The 21251-nt window shown below is 40.1% G+C and overlaps 1 protein-coding gene across 22 annotated transcripts in view; it reads left to right on the forward strand.

The window, feature by feature from the left end:
* Nucleotides 1-21251, forward strand: part of LOC103146369 (adhesion G protein-coupled receptor L3) — a 277143-nt gene that overhangs the window by 105440 nt on the left and 150452 nt on the right. For all 22 annotated transcript variants that reach the window (XM_016677493.1, XM_016677494.1, XM_016677497.1 and 19 more), the window contains one exon: nt 13570-13783. In XM_016677493.1, the coding sequence (XP_016532979.1) occupies nt 13570-13783 (214 nt within the window). The remainder of the gene's footprint in view (nt 1-13569; nt 13784-21251) is intronic.

Here is a 21251-nt window from a genome sequence, read left to right on the forward strand (position 1 = left end):
GTGTGTGTGTGTGTGTGAAGCGAAAATGATTCTACAGCGTTCCCTTAGGGGTCTTAACACAACTGAATATGCCACACTACTCTGATTTTCAGACGTTTAACATAAAATCCCAATGTAATGTGACAAATTGTGAACAAGTTTAAGACTTATGAATACTTTTTTTTTGTTCTAGCATGGGGACAAAACGCGTACATTAAATTATTTTTTTGTGTCTGAAAGCTTTAGTGATCCTTACAGAACACACATTGTGGACTGTATGTAGATGAAAAACATGAAATTCCCCCTCCACGCCCCCCCCCAACCCTCTGTAATATAAAAATTACTCCAGTGGCACTAACAATGAATAAAAAAAAGTGTCTGACTGTAACTGAAAAATGTAAGTGTTATAGAATATGCATGGAATTACAATTTAAATTTTCTCCTTTATATATCGTCTTGTTCTTTATTATGTATGTCAACACTACAGCACTGAGTTTTAATTGGTATTAATTCATGCTTTTTGCCCTCAGATATTACACTGCCAAAAAATAAAAAAATAAAAAACTGCGCTTGCAGGAGAGAATGAGCAAGAGAATTGTCTTTGGTCTATTTCTGAATGTACTCTTCCACGGGAAACAAATCAGTGCGGCGCGATGCAAAAAGCCGGAGTGTTCATACAAGGCAACTTTTGATTAAACAGAATGCAAACAAGTTCGCACAAGATGCTGTGACAGAAGGAGAGCGTCGATTTTTCTGTTCCCGTCCACAAATGGGGGGCGGGGAGGGGGGCGAAATCGAAGGATCCTTTGTTCCAAACGCCACAAATTCCAGAAAGGTCCAAATATTTCATACTGCCTTTAAAAAGGATTTAATCAGCAAACAATATGGTCTGTCATGCTAATGCTTCTGCCATATATTCATCAATTTGCAACAAACGGATTACAGACTGCCTGTGCGTACAATCGACACGGTGGCGTTTCTTCTCGTCCGCTGATTTGAATCAAGTTGGATTAAATGCTTGACTTTTTTTTTTTTTTTTTTCTCATTACCATCTCAACATTTACCACACACAAATCAGCTTTAGCCAAAAGCAAGAAGTCATAAAAGAGGGGTTTTTGTTGCGACAGCTGGTATGGGTTAGGAGGAGGTGGGCACTAACCTGGTGGCCAGCGTGTTGGAGTTCAGCTCCATTTACGCGCCGCATTTTGCTCTATTAATACATCCATAATAAGTCGAGCCCCGGGGATCCATTCAGATGGTGATATTGCCTGGTTCCCATTTCATTACAAGAGAACACATTTTCTAAGTATTCTGTCATCAGACCGGGCTATATTTTATGTGAAAGGACCTTAGACAAACCTGCGGGTTGCTATGGGAATGAAAGAAGCCCGGTGAGGTGTTAAAACGAATGGCGCTTCCTGAGGTGTAACATAAAGGTAAATGGTCCTTTTTTTCTTTCTTTTTTTTTTTAACAAGCGACTCCAGCAAATCAGTCAATTAATGCATTCAAAGGAACTTTTCTTTATTTATTCATTTTGTAAACAAAAACTACTCGTATTAACCCTTAGTTGCTGCGGATTCATGCTCTAAACAGGTACAAACACTGAAGTCTTCACAGAGATTTGTTGAACTACAAAATACACTGGCCATGTAGCTGCAGGCCCCCTGTCAATTTGTTGAGATTTTAACTAACTGTTGGACACAATTTTTTGTTTTTGTTCAAGTTTACTTGATAGCTGAATTAAAAAAAAACACATAAGCGTGTGAACCTGCTTATTTTGATAAAGTACTTTGTACTTAAATCTAACCACAGGTGTACAAAAACACACAATCCACATGCCAGCATGTCATTTTCTTAACAAAGATGACACTAAAATTGAAAGGGATTTTAAAAAAAAATATATATATATATAACTACATGCTACATATATGTATTAAAGCTAATTTAATATTTGCTTTAATGGAATCAGGATATTTTATGACGACACCAAAGCGGGCTGCTTGCTTTAAAGACTGACGTTAAGCAGCATTTTTCATTAGTTGTCGACGGTCATTTTTATAAGTGGCTGTGTTGTTTTTAATTTTTCTCTGACACCAGGCGTTTTCAGTTGTTTCGCCGTCTCTTACGTTTGCGGTTTTAGCAGTTTTGGTGCCTGAGACTTTCACATACAAGAAGGAGCTGTCCGCCACAAGACTAGGGATGGGCATCAAGAACTGGTTCTCTTTCAGAACCTGTTTATCTGTAGTTTAATTCCTTGGAACTGTTAATCCGCCTGCACTTGTCAGTTCCAGAATCGTGAGTCGTATTTGCATAAAGACTTATTGTACACTCTCCGTATTTTGATTGAGAAATTATCCAAGATGTCATCTTGGCAGAAGCACTCCAAAGTATAACATTAAATTATCATTTTGATTTGATTTGATCATTTCTATGACTATTGATCTCCTTATTTGTTTGTTTTTTTAATGCTAAGTTATTAAGCAAAATAAATTAATATACACTGGCTAATTGGGTTAAGTAAATAGTTTTAAAGGGACAGTACAGAATAATACACGTGTAATACTTTTATCTTTAAAGATGGAACCAACGTTTCAATTCTTCTTTCGATTTACACCATTTTTTTTGTGTTTTGTGTTTTGGAACATTTAATTGCAGCAAAAAAACAGAAGAAATGTTTTAAGGGGACAGATATTTGTACACTGGCAGGTTATATTCTCGCTTTCTTTTCCCTGCCTCGTCTGAACCTCCTCCTCCCTGAAATCGTCGCATTAGCATGCCTGCGCTGCAGTTTATCTCGGTTCACTTTGCTAAACTTAACCGAGCTCTTGCCTCTGGTACGCTGCGAGGCAATACCATCAGGTAATGTGGAGTCAAAGAAGAGTAAGGAAAAGACCTCTTTCCTCTCACAAGACAAAAATTTCAGCCTGTTGTTTCTTCTCTTTGACCTCAATTACTACCAGGGCATGTGTTACTGAAGGGCCATGTTGAATCATGTCTGCTCTGGGAGCCATGTTTGTAGGTCTTTGTGTGCAGTTGTGTACCTCCCCTGACTGTGTGGAGGGGATTGTGTTAGCTTAAGCCCAGGGAGGCTCTGTACAGTCGGTGGGGGCCAAGGTGCATTAGTCTTGGCTGAGGTGTTCCCTCGAGTGATGCCGAACATGTGGGTCGGTGGGTCGGTGGTTTGCAGGAGCGGAGGGAGACGGAGCTAGAAAGAAAGAAAGAGAGGGGGGAAAAAAAAGGATAAGGCAATGAAAGGAGGGAGAACAGTAAAACGATGTCGGACATGATTGGAGCTGAACAAAGCTCCATTCGCTGTCATGAGCCGCTGGCGCAGCACTTGCCTGCTGCACACATTCTAGCTCTGGCTCGGACCTCCTGGCAGAGCACCGCTTTGCTTATAGAAAGTAGCACTCTCTCTCTGTGGTTTGATTACATGTGGCTAAGTGAAATGGGAAATGATCCGAATCTCACTTTGATTGGAGCTAAAAACAGAAAAGACGTTAAGTCTCCAGATAAATGAGATTAATGTTGGGCATGTTTGTTGTTGTTTTGTTTCGATGTGAGGTTCTGTGTAGATTACACATTGCCTTCGGATCAAGCCTATTTTTTTTTGTCGTCAATGTTGTCACCTTTCTTACTGCAAAATCCAGTTAATGTTATTGGGATCACAAAGTGCTGCGTTGTTGGAAAAGAAAAAAAAAAGTATTTTTTTTGTGCGCAAAGAAAATTTGAAGTGTAACTTTTCATGCGTAGCGTCTGTGCACATGGGTTTTTAGGTCTGGCCACATGTTCTCAATCCGGTGTAGATCTGGACTTTTTAGTGGACCTGCTGTAAGCCGTGGCAGCTTGGGAAAACAATCCAGTTGCTCCATTTAATCTGTATGATTGTCAGGAAGCTCTTGTAAAAGAGATCTTTGATTTTTATTCTAGGTTAGGGTTAAGATTTTTATTGTCGCTAATTGTAAATAGCCTGTGTTTTTTGAATGAACCTGCTCACTTTGGACCAGAGTAGAATATTTTGTGTAGCTACGTGAAGTTTTGCCGTACAGCACACAATTGTTATTCTTTATTCTGTTTTTATATATCGCACATTTCTTTGTGGGAATACTTGCTTTGGTTTTGACTGCTTGTCAATTTTGCTGCTTTTGCACATAGATTTCCTCATTATGGGACAATAAAGGATATTTCGATTCCATTTTATTCTGCCCTAAGTATTTCACCCAGCTTGTTCTAACCCAACTATAAAATGTTAGCTTACATGAGGATTTTTAACATTAGATCTTCACGAAAACACCTCCTTCTTTTTTTTTTTTTTCTTGTGTTGTTTGCACTTAATGAATTAAAGTGGTCATTAGTCCAGTTGAAGTGGCTCCTAGAAGAAGAGACACTTCACCCCTTCATTTGGAGTACGTGAAAGAATCTGTGAGGAGCGATGGAAATGCACTTGTCTACTTGAGCATATGCAACATTTAGATATCTGCCAGATTAAAAGTGTATCACAGAAGGATATGCAAGTTGCCGTGGTTTGCATGCTCTCCAGATATAGGAACTAATTTATTGCATCTAACTTTAACTATGTTGACACATGGTAGCAGCAGGGGAGTAAAGGTAATATTCTGGCTCCATGTAATGACTACTATCTTGGGATTGATGTTGCATATGGTTTACCCTACAAATACTATATATATAAGACCTCTCACCACAAGGAGCCTGATATATCTAGGTACGGTAGTTTATTACAACAGCACTGCTTCTGCATCCCCCCACGTGCTAATTTGTTAACACTGACGAGCTCATTCCCTCCAGGCGCCACGGGCAGTTTGACTGACAGTTTGAAACTCGCACTTGTACGTTTTTCCGCCCTGCAGTAACCCACCATCAGTCTTCTCTCTCTCTCTCTCTCTCTCCCTTTCCCCTGGAATTTGCGAGTGCAAGTTCCTCGCTGGCAATTAATGCGTTCGGATGCGCGTCGGCAAATGCGAGCTGAAACAAAACGAATGGCCCGATCTGGCCGCCGCGCTAACGGATGTCTGGATCCTGTCAAACGGAGAAACGTTGATTGTTCTCAGCAGCGTCGTTGGTCAAAAGTGTCAGAAGCCAACAGGGATGTTTGAAATGTCTGCCGGGCGGGAATTCGCCGTGTTTACACCTTTATCTGTAAAACGGATATTTTTGGTATTATTCTTAAAGCTTCCAGCCTTGTTTCCTGGGAGTTTATTTGACCATCCTTTGAGTGGGAGGTGAAAATAATTTGCCGCTTTTAAGTCTTGCATTCTTCACATGCCACAAAAAAGAAGCATTATTGATGTTTTTCTCCTGAAACGCTAAATCGGCGGACTTTGACAGTTTCGAGGTAATTTTACATTCTTAAAAAAAACAAAAAAAAAGAAAAACAAAAAGGGAAGATTGAAGATTTGCCTGCCTTAAGCCACGTGAACACAATTTATTTGAGAACAATTTGACTGATCTGCATCTCACCTCAAGAAAAATAATCCCTCATGTTTTATTGAAAGAGAGCTCCTGCTTGTTTGTTGCACAGCAGTCTTTTCAAGAAACTTCTTCCTTCCTGCCCTCCCTCCTACACCCACTAGTTTGTCATTTGTTGCAAACTAAGAAGTTGGTGTGACAGACTCCGATTGGTCTAATCAAATAACCGCTCCCAGATTCATGTGCTAATTAATCGCTGGCTCTGGGGGGCTGGACCCGTCCGGCATTGCCCCGAGGAAAACGAGACATTTGATCTGTTGAATCAGCTCCCTTGCAGTCTCCTCCTCCCCTCTTCCATCTATCTTCCATTAATTTGATGAAGTCCGAGTTCATTTGAATGCAACCGCCCCTCTGCCAACATACATTCACAATATTCTGAGTTAAGAGATATTTGAAAATAAGCACCTAGTACATTTTTAAAAAAAATCTCTATACTCCTTTCCTTGCACTAAAACTATTTAGACGTTTAAGGAACATTTAGTTGCTGTTTATAACTGCAGTATCATGACACTGGTAATAACAATATGAATAGAAGTCTGAGTGTATGATGAGTCATCTGTTAGAAGGTGGAATATACTGGGGTCTTCAAATGTGACGAGCTTGAAGCAGGAAAAATTGCGAGGTGATTTGATCAGAGCGTCTTTAAAACTGTAGCTGTTGTAGGCGTGCTCCTGGTGTAAAGTAGCGAGTGTCTTTTAAAAGTTAAGGCCCCGACATACTTGGTGCGAATTGCCAAAGTCCGTTCTGATTGATGAAAATTGCGTCATTTTGTTCGCAGAGAGGCATCCACCTGCCGAACTCAACACCGGACAAGGGTTGAACTATTTCGACAGAGCTCTGGGCGAGGTGTTGTCTGATTGGTTGTCATTTATGCAGAAATGTGCTCGGACATCAATGTTGATATTTCTCTTGAACTAGTCTACGGATGTTTATCTGACTCAATGAGGAATCATGTACATGTATTTGTATGATTCTTCATTAAATAACACCTATAAAAATAAGACTGGTGGATGGTTAGTAACTCCTCGTCGTTGTTCTTCAGGGAAGAGGCTGTCTGCAGAAAAGTTTGACACCATCTCAATGAGCATTTCATAAAAGCAAAGCTGAGGATGCAGGCAGGGGAAGGAGGGGGGACCCCTGCAGGTCGTGTGAGGTTGTGCCCCCCAGATGGTTTGCGTTGTTGTATTAAAGGTGTGGCACATACGAATGTGCCACAACCACGTGACTGTTTAATGCTGGGTCTAATGGACAGTTGTCAGAAAGGTCCAAACATTTACAGGACTCGCTGCCAATACTGCAGCACACTTTGCAGGCACTCTTGTGGTCTTTGATACCATCGGCCTCCATGTCCTTACTATCATTTATAATTTTAGAGAGTCATTTTAAATCATCCGGTTCCGATAAAGGACAAGTCCATTCTTGGCTGAAATCAGTCTAGAAACCTTTGATTGAGTCTTTCCTCTCTAAAATGATGCATCTCTCCTTAGGAGCCGGCCTCATGTCCCACCAGATTTTGGCTCATTCAGCAGCAGAGTTCAGTGTATTGTGAGCGAGAGTCGACCTTAACAGCTCCACCCTGACATGTTTTCACCAGAGATGAAAAAGAAGCCAGCCCCCCAAAGGCCACTGTTTTGTTCCCAGTGATGACTTTTAAATGTCATATCCCGCTCTGTCTGCGTTTTTAGAGCCTTTTTGGTTCAAGGAAAGGTAAAATGGAAAAAAAAAAAAGAAAAAATCCGCCACCAAAGCAAGAATGAACATTTTAGGTGAAAAATTCCCACTTCCTTATTTTTTCCATTATCATTAGCAAGCACCTGCAAGTGCATCAAAGAATTTCTCCTTAGAGTGATTGTTGCGGCTCTGCGGGGGGAGCGACATTTTCCAAATGACCGTTTTTCTCTCTGACCTTTCCTTTGCCCTTTTTGGTGAGTAATTGCGTATTTGTGAAATAATCATTAGCGAGCTACGTCACACACAGGCGTCACAATGAAAAATACGCTTTAGAAGTGGCGGAAGATTCCATTATAACGACTTCGGTCTTGCCTAACTGAATCCCCTATCCCTTTTCTTTCCATTTTCAGCCGTGCACTTGTCAAAAGAATTATCCAGGGAGAATCTGCAGGGCTAAAATAGAGATACGGGCTGCATATAAATACAGCTCTAAAGTTTTTCGCAGCTGAGGGAGAAAACAGATGGAACACACAGGCTCAGATAAGGCTTTCTACGAGGCTAATTCCGATTTTCAGTGGATGGGACAATGGTGTGTGCAGGTATACGGCAACTCAGAGGCTGTGTGTGTGTGAGAGAGAGAGAAGGGGGCAGGATGCTGGCTGTGCTACCTGGGCAATATGAGCCCTATCAATCACCGCCCTCCAGACACAGATGTAATTAAACTTACAGTTGTTGACTATCTGGGTAATTTGAGCCGTCACTGGCGTGCTTTTACCCACTTGCATTAGAGGATTGCCGGTGCCCGTATCAATGGCATTGTGTTCGCTGATGTTTTTTTAATGTGTTTTGGGAATGCTGGCGTCGATTGCAGGGATTTTGGAGAGAGATCTAAAGTTGTTCCATGTGAACTTGTACAATACTGTAATATTAAGTTAAAGCAGTTTTACTCTGCTAAAGCTTTTTTTTTTTTTTAATTGAAAACAAGCTTTATACATAAGAAGTCGGCATACCTGAATGATTTCTTGAGTCCCTATGCTAGATTATAACAAGAACCAAACAACGCCTCCAGGTTTCTTGGAGGTGCTCTTAAGTCAGTTTGACTTAAAGAACATTTTAACACCGACAATGAGATTAACAAAGACCTATTGGCTGAAAACGTAACATGAATTAAGCACAATCGGGGAAACATTTAAGACACTTCCCAGGAGTGGGTGTCTCACTATGTTGACCACAAAATAAAATAAAAAAAATGCAAAAGCAAAAGATCTCTATTTCAGACTCTTCAGCAATGTTGTGTGTGAATAAACCACAGGCCAGCCAGCATAATACTGATGGTACAAGTGGGACAGGTAGCGATATTTGGCCATTGTGCAAAGGAAAAACCAAACGCATCGTTTTAGCAAAACTGCCAAACATGGTAGTGAGAAAGGTGGTGATCTGGGTGTGACCTGAGGCCTTGAGTCATTGAAATGATTAGGAAGTTGCACCATGCAATTTTTACAGCTAAATACGCGACTGTCCAGCAGACAACACTTGGCTGAAAGTGCCTCATCAGTAGGGCAATATTTCTAGGAAATAAATTCTAGAAATGTGTCATATATAAATGTGATTCTCTGTAATAGTTCATCAAATATGGTTTTTATCCTCTTTTTTTTTTTTTTTTTTTGCCTGCACAGTCTTGATTCTGTTGTACACTTGGGCCAGATTTCCAGACTTTTCGGACATGTCAATGCCCTAATAGTGGAAAAATGATGCATTCTGCTTCTAAAATCTCTGACTTTCAGATACTGTTCAATGGCTGGTGGGTATTTTTTTTTATGCCTTCCATTTGTTCACTTTCTGTTCTTATTTAAAACATTGCACACTGATGAAACGTGCCAAAGTATGATAAACCCTACAATTATGAGCAGAGGGGTTGAGATTTTCTGTAAATTATAATTTTCTTTACGTAAGCTATTCTATGTCTACATATTTTTGTTTTTCTTTCTTGCCCTCATTTAAAGACCAAGCGCAAAATACGCAAGGATCAAAAATAACAGTTTGTTCTGTTTTAATCAAACTAAATGACGCACCTTTCTGTTTCCTAAGTGCACCTGCCTGAGTCGACCTGTGTTATCTCCCGTTTTCTCGCGCCGTTATTTGTTTCGGCAAACTTTGGTTTGATTCACACCAGTGCTGTTTTAGGAGGCGGAATAAATCTTCCCACTAAGAGGAAGATAATTGGTAGCTTTCATCCCTGCATTGGAAATAATTATTCCAATCTGTGGTGTTTCAATAGCGAGTGCGCTTCAGTGTGTTGGGGTTTGAATGATTTATGAGACAAAATGAAATGACACGATAATGACGGTCCTCTCCTGTCGCTTCACCTCATTGCGTCCCTTTGTGTTTGCTGCGTTTATTTGTGGGGATATTTAAAGAGCAGTACCTGGCTGATTTTTATTGCTGCAGATTGTGTGCCTTGCTGTTCTTGTTTTATGCACATAGGGATTTTTATTTTTCTTTATTTTACACCTATCCATCATGCAATGCCATCAGGAAGGCTTAAGAACAAAGAGTGCTGCAACAGATGGTCTGTTCCCCCCGCGGAGCCTTGATCTCAGCATCCCCGAGTTGGTGTGATTTGTACGCCAAGAGTCAGGTTGACATTGTTGCACTAAGAGATTTCAAGAAGTATAATTAGTCATGACTAGCCACTGGAACTTGAACAAAGCCTGAGTACCTATAATAAAAAAATAAATAAATAAAAAGTTGACACAAAAAAAGAGATGCGCTAAGAGCTGACACAATGCCGGACAAACCTGCGAGGAGAAAATTATCATTATATCACAGTTTCAAGATGAATTTCCAAAAAAAAAAAAAAATCCATCACCTAAATCCCAGACATGTCATACAATAAGGTGATCATATGAGTGAGAAAAATGACAGAAGTAATGATAGAAAATTGCATGCTTCACCCTTTTCAGGTGGATTGGGTTGTTACTTAAGTGCTTGAGACGCAAAAAAAAAGAATCGAAACGGATGATGGATGCTGTTGGTGTTTTGTTTTTTTTAAAAATGAAGACTTTACAGTCATCATCTTTTGCAACGTACAAGACATTTGAGTCTGTGTTCCTTTGGCAAAAAGATTAGCCGACAGCATCTGTTTGGTTGTGACTTCTGGGCTTTCAAAGATGTTCCACCTTCCACTTTTGAAAATGGAAATTGAGTGTTGCTGATGACCACGATGATGCACGTCGCAAGACAATTACATTACGTACTGTTTGCTAAGGAGAGATTGTCATTGTAGCTACTCAGTACCTCAAACACATTATACTCTGGTACTTTATTTTTTCTTGTTCTGGACACGGGCTGGTGTGAAACTCTGATGTAAAAAATACCAGCCAACACAGTCAAAATACAAGTGTTTTTTAAGAAAATGTTCAAACAGAAATGTACTTTTAGCTCATTGCTTTTCTTTAAAACAAAAAAAAAAAAACAAGTTATTCCCACTGATGTTAAAATAATGCAGAGCAGTGATTAAGCACAAAGATAAAATAAATAAATATATAATATCTGCTAAATTTACTAGTAATTTTCCTTCCATTGTAATTATGCTAATATTAGCTGCTTAAATGATCACACTGTCTGCTTGGGTGTCTAGCCTGCAGTTAGACAGGCTAACTGCAGGCTAGCCTGTCTAACTGCTAGACAGGCAGTTAGACAGCTGTCTAACTGCCTGTTAGACAGCGGCTAGCTTTACATCTGTAAAGCTAGCCGCTTTACAGATGTATTGATATACATGTAGGGCTGCTTGACGCTCCACTTAAACAAAGAAAACGTTGTTCACTTCAGCACTTTCACAGGGCCTAAAGGGAGAATGCTGCAGAGCAGCTCATTGGTTCATGTAAAAACATAAACGGATGTAGTTTTGTTTTTAAATGAAGGTGTTCTACTATCACTGTGGGAAAATACTGATTATATAGCTGTTGTGTTATTTGCTATACGTTTAATCGTCTAGGTTTTGAAGCAGAGATATACATAAGATGAAAAAAAAAAAGAGGTCAGGCTTTTCAAATATTAGCAACAAAGATTTTAAATCAGTGGCAGCTGAAACACAAGAATCAACAGAGTGGGTTTTAAATGTTTGTTGTTGTTGATTTTCACACAGTCCTAAAGCATTTAGACGTAAATATTGCGTAGGCGAGTATAGTCAGTGTAGACTTGGTCAGGTTTCACGGTTTACTAAGAATTTAAAAAGCTCCAGTTTCAAAACCGCTAAAGTTTAGAAGGAAATTACCATCAATAGGGAGTGATGAACACATGTACAGAGCACATTGTAATTCAGGAAACTGAAGAAAGACCCAGACATTTTTTTCCCTGCCCATTACAAAGACAGAGCCAAAGCGTCTAAAAACATTCCAAGTCACAAAAAGACAGTTGTGGTCTGGAAATTAAAATGAGGTTGTTTTTGTGTTTCTTACTGTTTCCTGACTATGAATGTCATGTCTATTGAGCAGCTTACTGCAGACTGGTTTGGAGCAGGTAGCCTAAGGAATTATCAAATCACTGGGGTTGGGACTCTTTTATTATCTCACAGTTCGATTCCAATTTTTGACTTTTGATTAAAAAAAATAAATACCTCCCCCCCCGATTTCTGCTGTATTCTGTAGGTTTGCAAATGATCCTCAAGATCTGCTCCAGTCTGCTTTGCAAGGCAGAATGATAAATGGATACTTCAGAGCGTCACGTTTATTAAGTTTTAAATATTAATCCATGGTTAGGCGGAATTACTATCGCCCTGCATCCTCCATTTATTTTTACGAAGCGGTAAAGAGAGAGGGCGCCCCACCTTCCTGCAGACGGCCTCCAATGAGGGCAACGACATTGTAATTTCCATCCAGACGTTTTGCAGTTGTTATAGTAAAGCAATATATAATATAAATAATTTGCTGTTTGCATAAAAGCATTTAAACATGTTTCAGTTCAAATATTGGTGTGAATGCCATGGAGCTGTGGTGTCAAGGCTGTACTTTTAGAATCTCATCCTGGTCCGTGAGAGTGGCAAACTTAATTTGGCCAGTTATGCAGCTGTATTAGCTGCTTTGTCTGCAGTGGGCTTGTTATTTTACCAACATGTCGTTGACTCATTACAGGCCGTTACCAGTGTTTACTTCAAAATGCCGTTCCCATAAAACCAGAGAGGTCCTTTGATGGCCAAACCGCAGGCATCCGTCTTTGGAAAACGGAGAAGTTTAGGTTGTGTGTTTAGGCTTTCTCTCATTTGGATGTCACCTACAGCTCACAGGATCAGGTGGGAAGTGGATAGCGCTTCTCTGCTGTTGCTACTCTAAAATTAAAATCAGGAACCCCTCCACCCCCACCTTTCTACTTAGCTAAAAGAAAGCACAGATTCTCTCTTTGTCACTAAGACTAATCTACTCTCCTTTTTTTTTTTTTTTTCCTCTGCCTCTCTCTGCTCCTTTTCTGTCTCGTTTGGCGTCACGTCAGGGCGCTTTACGCATCCCAGAGACTTGTCTGAAAGGATGTTTATAAGCTCTTAAACTTACAAACTTCCCCTTACTGTCGCTGAGACCAGTGTTTATGCGTTCTGCTCGATTTTTAATATCTGGATCTAAACACAGAAAGCCTCCAGCCTGTTGCGCACATGCTCACTCGCGTTGGGCGGCCTCGGCTCGCAGACGTTCACGGGCCTGCGTGGTCTTGTGTCTTGGTGACCCGCAGACGGCTGTCACTCTCAGTCCTAATACATACATGGTTTCTTAGCCGTTTATTTGTTCTGGGCGGTTAACATGAGCCTTTTTTTTTTATAATAATTTGACTCCTTTCTCTGACTTAAGCCGCATCTCGACCCTCTGCTTCCTGCGTGTGACCCCCTTAAAACACAATAAACCCAACGGCTCTCATGTTTCCTGGATACACAGTTTTCTGTGTTTCTCACTCTAATCTCCCAGCTTAATGCCCAAATAATGAACTGTGTATTTTCTCACAGGAAAGCCAACAAACACACTACTTCTTTATGTGTGATCAGTGTCAGTCTTGTACTCGGTCTTCTTTCCACAACTCCTGGCCTCTCGAGGGCCCCTGTGGTGTTGCTCATCCACCTACTCCAAACAACTCGTGTCCTATCGGCCCACACTCTTGAGAGAAGGGTGGAGAACCTCTTTGCATATGTCTCTGTGTCGAACCTTTTGATTGCAGGTCTTCCCATCTGTTCTTGTTTTTTTCTTTTTCTTTTTTTTTCAGTTGAAATATGCATAATTTTATTCAGGTCTTCACAAACAAATGCAGCCAAGCCCTGGTTGAAGCTGCTTTAGCTGGTTTTTATGGAAATCTTCAACTTGTATCGGAATAAAAAAAGATGGCGAAAATTCTCAAACTTTTCTTTTCATTACTTTCTTTTTTGTTGTTGTTGTTTTTGTTGTTTTCTGCAGCTTTCAGCAGAGCACCCATCCCGATGGCGGTGGTGAGAAGGGAGCTGTCCTGCGAGAGTTACCCCATCGAGCTACGTTGCCCGGGCACGGACGTCATCATGATCGAGAGCGCCAACTACGGCCGCACGGACGACAAAATCTGCGACGCAGACCCCGCGCAGATGGAGAACACGCGGTGTTATCTTCCAGATGCCTACAAGATCATGTCGCAAAGGTAGCTGCACGTACAAATGAACTAAAGTGCTAAATGTGGGAATGAAGCCGTCAGCTAGCTTGAACTCATACTAACTTATGTCACTAAGTAGTGAAACTTACATAAGCATAGTTGCTTAAGACATTAAAGAACTAGAATAAGCAAAATGTTTAGCAACAGACCACTTCGGCTGTTGTTTTGCTCTCAATAAATGATCTCTCACTGATTGACCAATAGCTAAACAGGAAAGTGAAACAAAAACGCTAAATCGCTGTATTGACACAAAGTTAAAGGAAGATGAAGAGGATTTAGAGTAAGCACGCACGTATGCACACACTTCATCACAACGTAGCTGAGGTCAGGAGTCAGGATTGCTGTCTTGATGCTAAAACTTTTTACAATTGTCTTTCCTTTTTTTTTTTATTTCTGTACTGAGGGTGTTGACACGCCTTCAGTTGTTTTAGTCCAAAAATCAGTTGATGAGTTTTACTAATTCGCAACTTTTTCTGTCGCATAGAGAAGATGTCAAGAAAACAAATATGTCTCTGTGAACTATGCAGGAACATTCAGTCAGATATGTATGCGGCAAAATGTACATACAGGAAGGTTTTTTTTTCCAAACCTGTCGAAAACAAGTTCAGAACAAAATGTTTTCACATTACCATCTTTTTGACCACTATTTAAAGAAAAATGATACTGGTAACAAGTTGCCAAATGGACATAAGATTGTATCCTTTACAAAAATGATGTGGATTTTTTTTTTTTTACTCTACTGCATAATACATTTTAACAAATACCTGGCTACAGGTAGGTTCAACTTCATAGTAAACCTACCTGTTCACCCATCTAAGGTTTGATCACATTCACCCAATAAATGAACGGTTCTAAAGGTCATTTGCAGCGTCCATTAAAACGGTTGTGGTGTGGTTATTGCGATTGCTGTGTTCACATCCTTAGAAACGAACCGCGCCGTCGGGGGGAACAAACCGGGGTTCATTTTAAATCTGCTGCATATCTCGGGTGTGAAAACACCTCGACTTGTTTACTGCAAGAATTTTAACATACTAAGATATGTTTCCTTAGGAAAATGTCGACTCACTTCAGTATAAACTTGTAACAGGTAGAGTCTTCAGGGATGATTTTTTTTAACAGTTTCTGTGAGTTTTTAAACATACTGAGGCGCATTTAACAGACACACTCAAGGGCAGCTGACTACAGCAACGTTAAATGTATTCAGTCAAATACAAATTGCTTCTTTAAACTTCTGAAGACATTCTGATGGCTAATGTTTTTTTGTTTTTTTTTTGTCTTTCAAGAAACCTGAAAGCTTTAGGGAAGTCATGGGGATGAGTCTGACATTTCTTGATTCTGCAGGTCTGGCAGTAATCAGCGTTGGGGCGTGGCTATTGAAACTAAACCCGGCTCTCTTAAGATGTGGTTAATCAAAGTAAATCCACTTTAACAGTATTCTCTCACAAGGCTGTGTTGGTGTGGACAACATTTTCCTTAATAAATGGATAAATAAATATATTTACTCAGGTTGACTTTGTCTAAATGTTCGCTGCACGTAGGTCGTGCGTATGCTTACGATTAGGTCTTTCATTTCATAATGCTCCGGCTCTTTGGTGTTTGCGGTAGAAATCAGGATAATAAACATGATGATATTTGGGACTAATTCAGAACATGACCTTATGAGTGTGTGCGCACTCGTGCATAATTTGCTTCACGCTGCTCAGTAATCAACTTGAGGGTCTTTTCATGATAAAAAAAAAAAACAGCTAGAGGAGGTACAAAATAAGACATGAGGTTTGCTAAGTTTCAATTACATCAGTGATTTTTTTTAAAATATAAATAATCTTATTTCTGAAGAGAATGGAGGCTGTAAAATAGATAATTGCACACATGACTCCCATACCAGCATGCTTTTGAACGGATCCGTTTATCACACGGGGATAGAGCAATAAAATCTCATGTTGTTAAATGTTATGTGTATTTATCTTTGCTGGTGTTTGACTTAAAGAGTCTCAGTGATGCATAATCAACTCCTCTTAACAAAAATACCTCACCAATGTTCACCTATTTTGGTCATCGATTAGTTTGGACACGTATCAATAATCATTAGCAGTTGTCGGTCAAAAATAATTACTCTCTCAAAGAGTTTTTGTGGCAGACTGAAGCTGTGTCTCCAGATTTACAAACCCTTTGAGTAAAAAAACAAAAAAAACAAAACAGTGACACCCAAACCTATTTATCTGAATAGCTACAATAAAACCTAACTGTGTGATGGCCTTTGCTGTGTAATTGATGGCCAACATTAGGGTAATACATACACTTGTTTTGTAGTTTTAACTAAGCTTGAGTCTCAGAAAGTATTGCACTCCAGGGGGAGTGCGGATTGAGTGTACATTTAGCGCGCAGGAGCCATTTTGTTGACGTATGGCAGCATTAAGAGCAGAATGTGAAAGCTCCATGCTGAGATCTTTCTAAGCATGGGTACTCATTCCTTTGAGGTCAAAGCACCCTGGAGCAATGCCAAGGGGACAGGCTTTATCTAAATTGCTACTCTAAATTGACTTTTTCTAGCTCACTTTATTTCCAAAAGCCAAACATATGTCCGTTTTCTTCTTTTTTATTTCCAGAGCTTTAGTTCCACTTTTGACTTGCCCCTTTGAGAAAAATACTAATGGACTTTTCGGCTTTATCAAACAATTGCTCTTTGGTTTTTAGTTTGGTTCCATAGAGTTCAGATAATCACCCATGTGAAAAGCGGCGGATAGTTAAAAGAGGTAGTTTGAAACAAGTTGTCACATAATTGATGCACCCTGTCGCTCCCTTTTTCTTCCCCCCCTCTCCCGGCTGCCCACTCGCACTGAAAAATCCTGGCTGGAATGAATGAAAGGGTCCAAAGGGAGCATAAAACACAGAGAAGAAGTCCGTCGTTTTAGCATTTCATTGCTAGCAGGGGCATTTAAATGATGCTCAGAGATAAGTACAAGCCGATTCAGAGCCAGGGCACTTTTTCTTGGCGGAGGAAGTGACTAAGTGGATGAAGGGGGTGGGTGTTGTGAATTGAAAATGGATGAGGAAGACCAGTCGGGATCAGGTGAGAGGATTTCAATGATATTTATGGCTGCGGTGACTCCACTACACATTAGCATGTGAAGGTTAGCGCAACAAATGAGCGCCACCTCCTTCGACCTTTTCACAGTCGGGCTGTCGGGGCCGTTGCTAGGCATCTCGGCTCATTAAGGTCAAAGAACAGAAACAAGTCGTTTAGACAGAGAAAGTTCTTTTTTTAGATGGTGGGGGAAAAATACTCCAAAGAATAGCTTCTCTTTCTACATTGAGCCTTCTCGCCGGTGTTATCTTGAATCACCGTAATGTTCTCACGTAGCCCTCGAGTGTGTGCTGCGGCTGTAAAGAATACAAATAAACAACACTAATGGAAAAACATAAGTAGGAACACAGATTTATACCTTTAGTGACTTTTTCTATTTGACATACTTGGGATGTGTTTGCTTCAATCACTTAATTAACAATGTACAAAAATTGTCAAAAAAACATCAAAAATATGTTTGCGGTACGTCTTACATAGGTAATTGCTATAGTGTGACTGATGACATGCAGTGAGTTTGATTCATTTTATATTAAACGCTGTCTAGTAAATTAATTATTTCCTCGTTTGCTTTTTCACTTAATTGACAAAAGCGAGACTCCTTCAACTGTGACCCAACATACTTTCCATCAGCATTTGTGTAGGAAGTTTGTCTTTGCCGTCTCATTTCATGGTCCCCAATGTTTGCGCGCACACCATAACAGTGAATCAGTGTGATTAAAGCATCGAAATGGTTCAAAGTATCCTGATTTCCTCTGTATTGTGGTCTCTATATGTTTGTTTGATTCAAGTGTACAAGGATGTTCTGCAGACCATGTGAAACAAACAAAACAAAAAAAAACAAGATGGAAATCATCTGGATTTTACTTTGGTTCCAAGAATTTGAGTTAAAACTAACGACATTTTCAAAGATATATAAATAAATCGGCCAGTCTATGCACTGCGCCTGATAAGGATTTAAGACATTTGTACTGAACATTGCGCTCAACTGAAAAAATAAGCCTCTTTTTGCACTTATCTGCTCACAGACATGCCAGTACGGCGCAGTAGATTATCAGTGCCCAGGGCTGCCCTCTTCATCTGCTGTGGTGATGGACACTGTTCAAATTTCAAACAGTCAGAGTGATGCAGTCTGTAAGGAATCTTGGAAATATAAATGTTTTTTTTTTTTTTTTTTTTGAAAGAATTGTAATCACTTGAGCTGTAGCTGCAGAGCTCAGAAACTGCAGGGGTCAACGCTTTCGCAGCGGGGTGGTGACAAGGCCATCCACAAAGAGTACTCTGACTCACTTGAAGCCAACTTGAGTTTTTCTTTCCGCAAGCCAAGTTCTATTTCTACACTACATAATATTTATAATGTGTATGAAGCATAGTTAACTTCTAAGAATGAACCTGCAGATCAGAGCGTTTCCTCCATCGGCCCTGGAGGCGAGGTGCAAACGTAGCTCTTTTTGAATTCTTGATTCGCTACATTGTCTTAGTAAAAAAAAAAAAGATCCTTGCGATGCTTTCACTGCTAGAGTGCACTGAACGAAGGTAGATCGTGGTCGCATCAGTCAATTGTTTCACACAAGTCAAGTGGTCTGATCTCCAGTCATGCTTTAGTCCTCCCCTTGTAGCAGCTGTTTAGGAACAAAAGGCAAAAAGGATCTGGTTTGAACAAATATTTTTGAAATGGGGTTATATCTGGATCCTGAAAATGTATGCTAATGTTATTGTATGCTAGCTAATAATAGCGTAACAGCTGGTGCTAGCATAAAAGAGCTAGATGCAAAATGCTGGCAAATTCTTTCATGTAGCATAGTTAATAACAATTGCCATTTGTAGCTAAGATGCTAATGCTAGCATTTTAAGATTTAAGCTGCTGTTACTAGTTCATAAAAGCTCCTTTCAGATAATACTTTCACTCTACACATCATAATGAACTGGAAGGTCTCGACACAGAATGGCGGGTTGAAGTCAGTCTGTGTCACGATCGCGACACAGGTGGTATAACCTTTATGCTGCTCTTAGCATTACACTGTCAAATAACATGATGTTAGCTTCTTATTTAATGCAAGCACTCTAGCAAACATAGGCATTATATCCAATGCTAACATAGTTGATTACTTTTGCTAACATTGACATTTTCCAGAAAAAGATATTATTTTCATAGTAACTAATAATTTTAAGTTTAATAAAAGTCTGACTCCTTATGAGGTGTGTAGCTAACATTTCCTCTGGAATTCAAACTCCTCTTAAAACTTCCAGAGCGAAAACATCAAAGTTTGCAGCTGTCCGACTGCATAATGAATGCAACATTTTAAGTGACTTTTTAACCAGTCTGCTTTAGAAAATAAAAATAAAAACAAAACCTAATTTCTAATTTTTAAAAAATTGTTACCATGGCAAATGTATCTGTTAAATCAAGTAACTTCATTTACACCTTCCAAAAAAAAAAAAATCCTTTATGTTTGGTTTCATTGTATATTACAGTTTACTGCAGTTTTCATCCGCTGTGATGGGCCTTTAAACTTTTTGCATGTTGTTCCTGAAAAGTTCCTGCAGTAGCTCAGCATTTACATTTTATTATCTATCTGGACCATCAGAACCTTTTCTACGAAGCTGCTTGTGTAACTGTTTCCACTTTACTGGGTATGAAATAGTAAAAATAAAATGCCTGCAACTCTATGAACACCAAGAACAAAACCTCTAACCTACTTTTGCTGTAATTATATTCAGGGAAATGTAAATATGTCTTTTTTAATTTAACAAAGGAAACTGGTGTAACAATACGTTTTGTAATCTGAGCAATCAAACCAATTAGACATCATTTACATGTGCAGAGTCAGTTTCTCTCTTTGGGACTGCAGAGTCCTTTACATTTGTCTGAGTGCCACCAGTATTATTTTTTTGTTGTTGTTGCATAGATCGAATAGCAGCGACACCAGCAAAAATCACTTTTAACTCTCTTTTTGTTTCTCACACCTAGGCCTTGTAGCCGATGCTAAATGCAAAATGTGATGTACATTTCTGTTGAAACCCAATGAGTTGAATACTTTCAAATAAAACCCAGAAATACTTCCTTGGAAAGCACTTTTTCCCAAAGAGGGAAAAGGGCAGGTGCTCTAGCAACACCTAGTGTTTTATCTGTGCATGTCCCCACCACCACACACACAGACACACACACACACACAGCTTGAACTACAATAGAATGGTTTGGATCAAAGAATATCCATGTTTCAGTGGCCCAGTCAAAGACCTGAAGAGAAATGAGGATCTGTGGTGAGCTGATGTCCCACAGTTGTTCTCCGTTCAGTCTGATAGGGACAGAGTTACTTTGCAAACAAGAAAGCGCAAAGCCTGCAGAGACATCCACAGCAACAGTAGCAAAAGGTGTTTCTACAGAATCTATACTTGGTACTTTGTGTATTCTATTATCCTGATGGAACACAATGGAATTTGTGGTTGTAATGTGACAAAATGTTAAAAGAAGTTCGCGGGGAATGGATGCATTTTCCAAGGCACCGTATATTGAGGACCCCTTCGGTAAGGTGTCCGGTTCCATTAACGTCCATTACGGAGCCAAAAGCACCTTTTATCTGAGTAATGGCACGTCACCGAGCTTATAAGTAAAGGTTGCCTCACATGATGCCATGGCAGGATGAAATGAATGGATGTCTTTCCACAGCTGGCTCTAATCTTTGTGTTTTGAACATTGTGGCTCTGCACAAGCCTTTGGATAAACATGTCTCCTCTTGGCAGTGCGGGCTAATGATGCTGTAATTGAAATGTGCTACCTATGATTAATTTAGCTCAATTTGACATCATTTGCATAGTGTGTACACACACGCTGCAGCTTGAGTCTTGCAGCAACCCCTAGTCCCTCGTGGGATATTCCTGGAAGTCATTGTTGAAGAATTGTCTGCATCTCCTCGAGACTTGTCGAGATCTAGTCCCACTTTCGAATGAGCGAAGTCGCTTCAGGGATTGGGGGGTGCGGACACTTTTGCTATCAAACAAGACTGACCCTTGTCTCATCAAAGCCACGGTGTCTTTCTTCCGTCTTTTTGCGTGTTCCCCTTTTCTGTTGCCCCCCCCAAAAGGCTATGTGGCCTTCACAGCCAGTAATTACAGGCTATATCAAAACTATATATCACCTTATATCTCAGCAGACCTCGGCAGGCACCATAAGGGACAGCTGATAGTATCGTGGCAGGCTTGTGCCCGACCCCTGAAGGAGAAAAACGGGTCAGGGCGCCCCCTCCCTCCTCCTTCCCAACTCACGCACGTACACCTTCCACGTCCTTATCTGTCCGGTCTATCCTTTTGTCTTTCTTATCACTCTTATTTCTCCGACCTCCCCCCCTCGGGATTGCTCCCACTGCTGTGTCA

This window comes from Poecilia formosa, unplaced genomic scaffold (assembly GCF_000485575.1).
Source record: "Poecilia formosa unplaced genomic scaffold, Poecilia_formosa-5.1.2 Scaffold157, whole genome shotgun sequence".
Lineage (NCBI taxonomy): Eukaryota > Metazoa > Chordata > Actinopteri > Cyprinodontiformes > Poeciliidae > Poecilia > Poecilia formosa.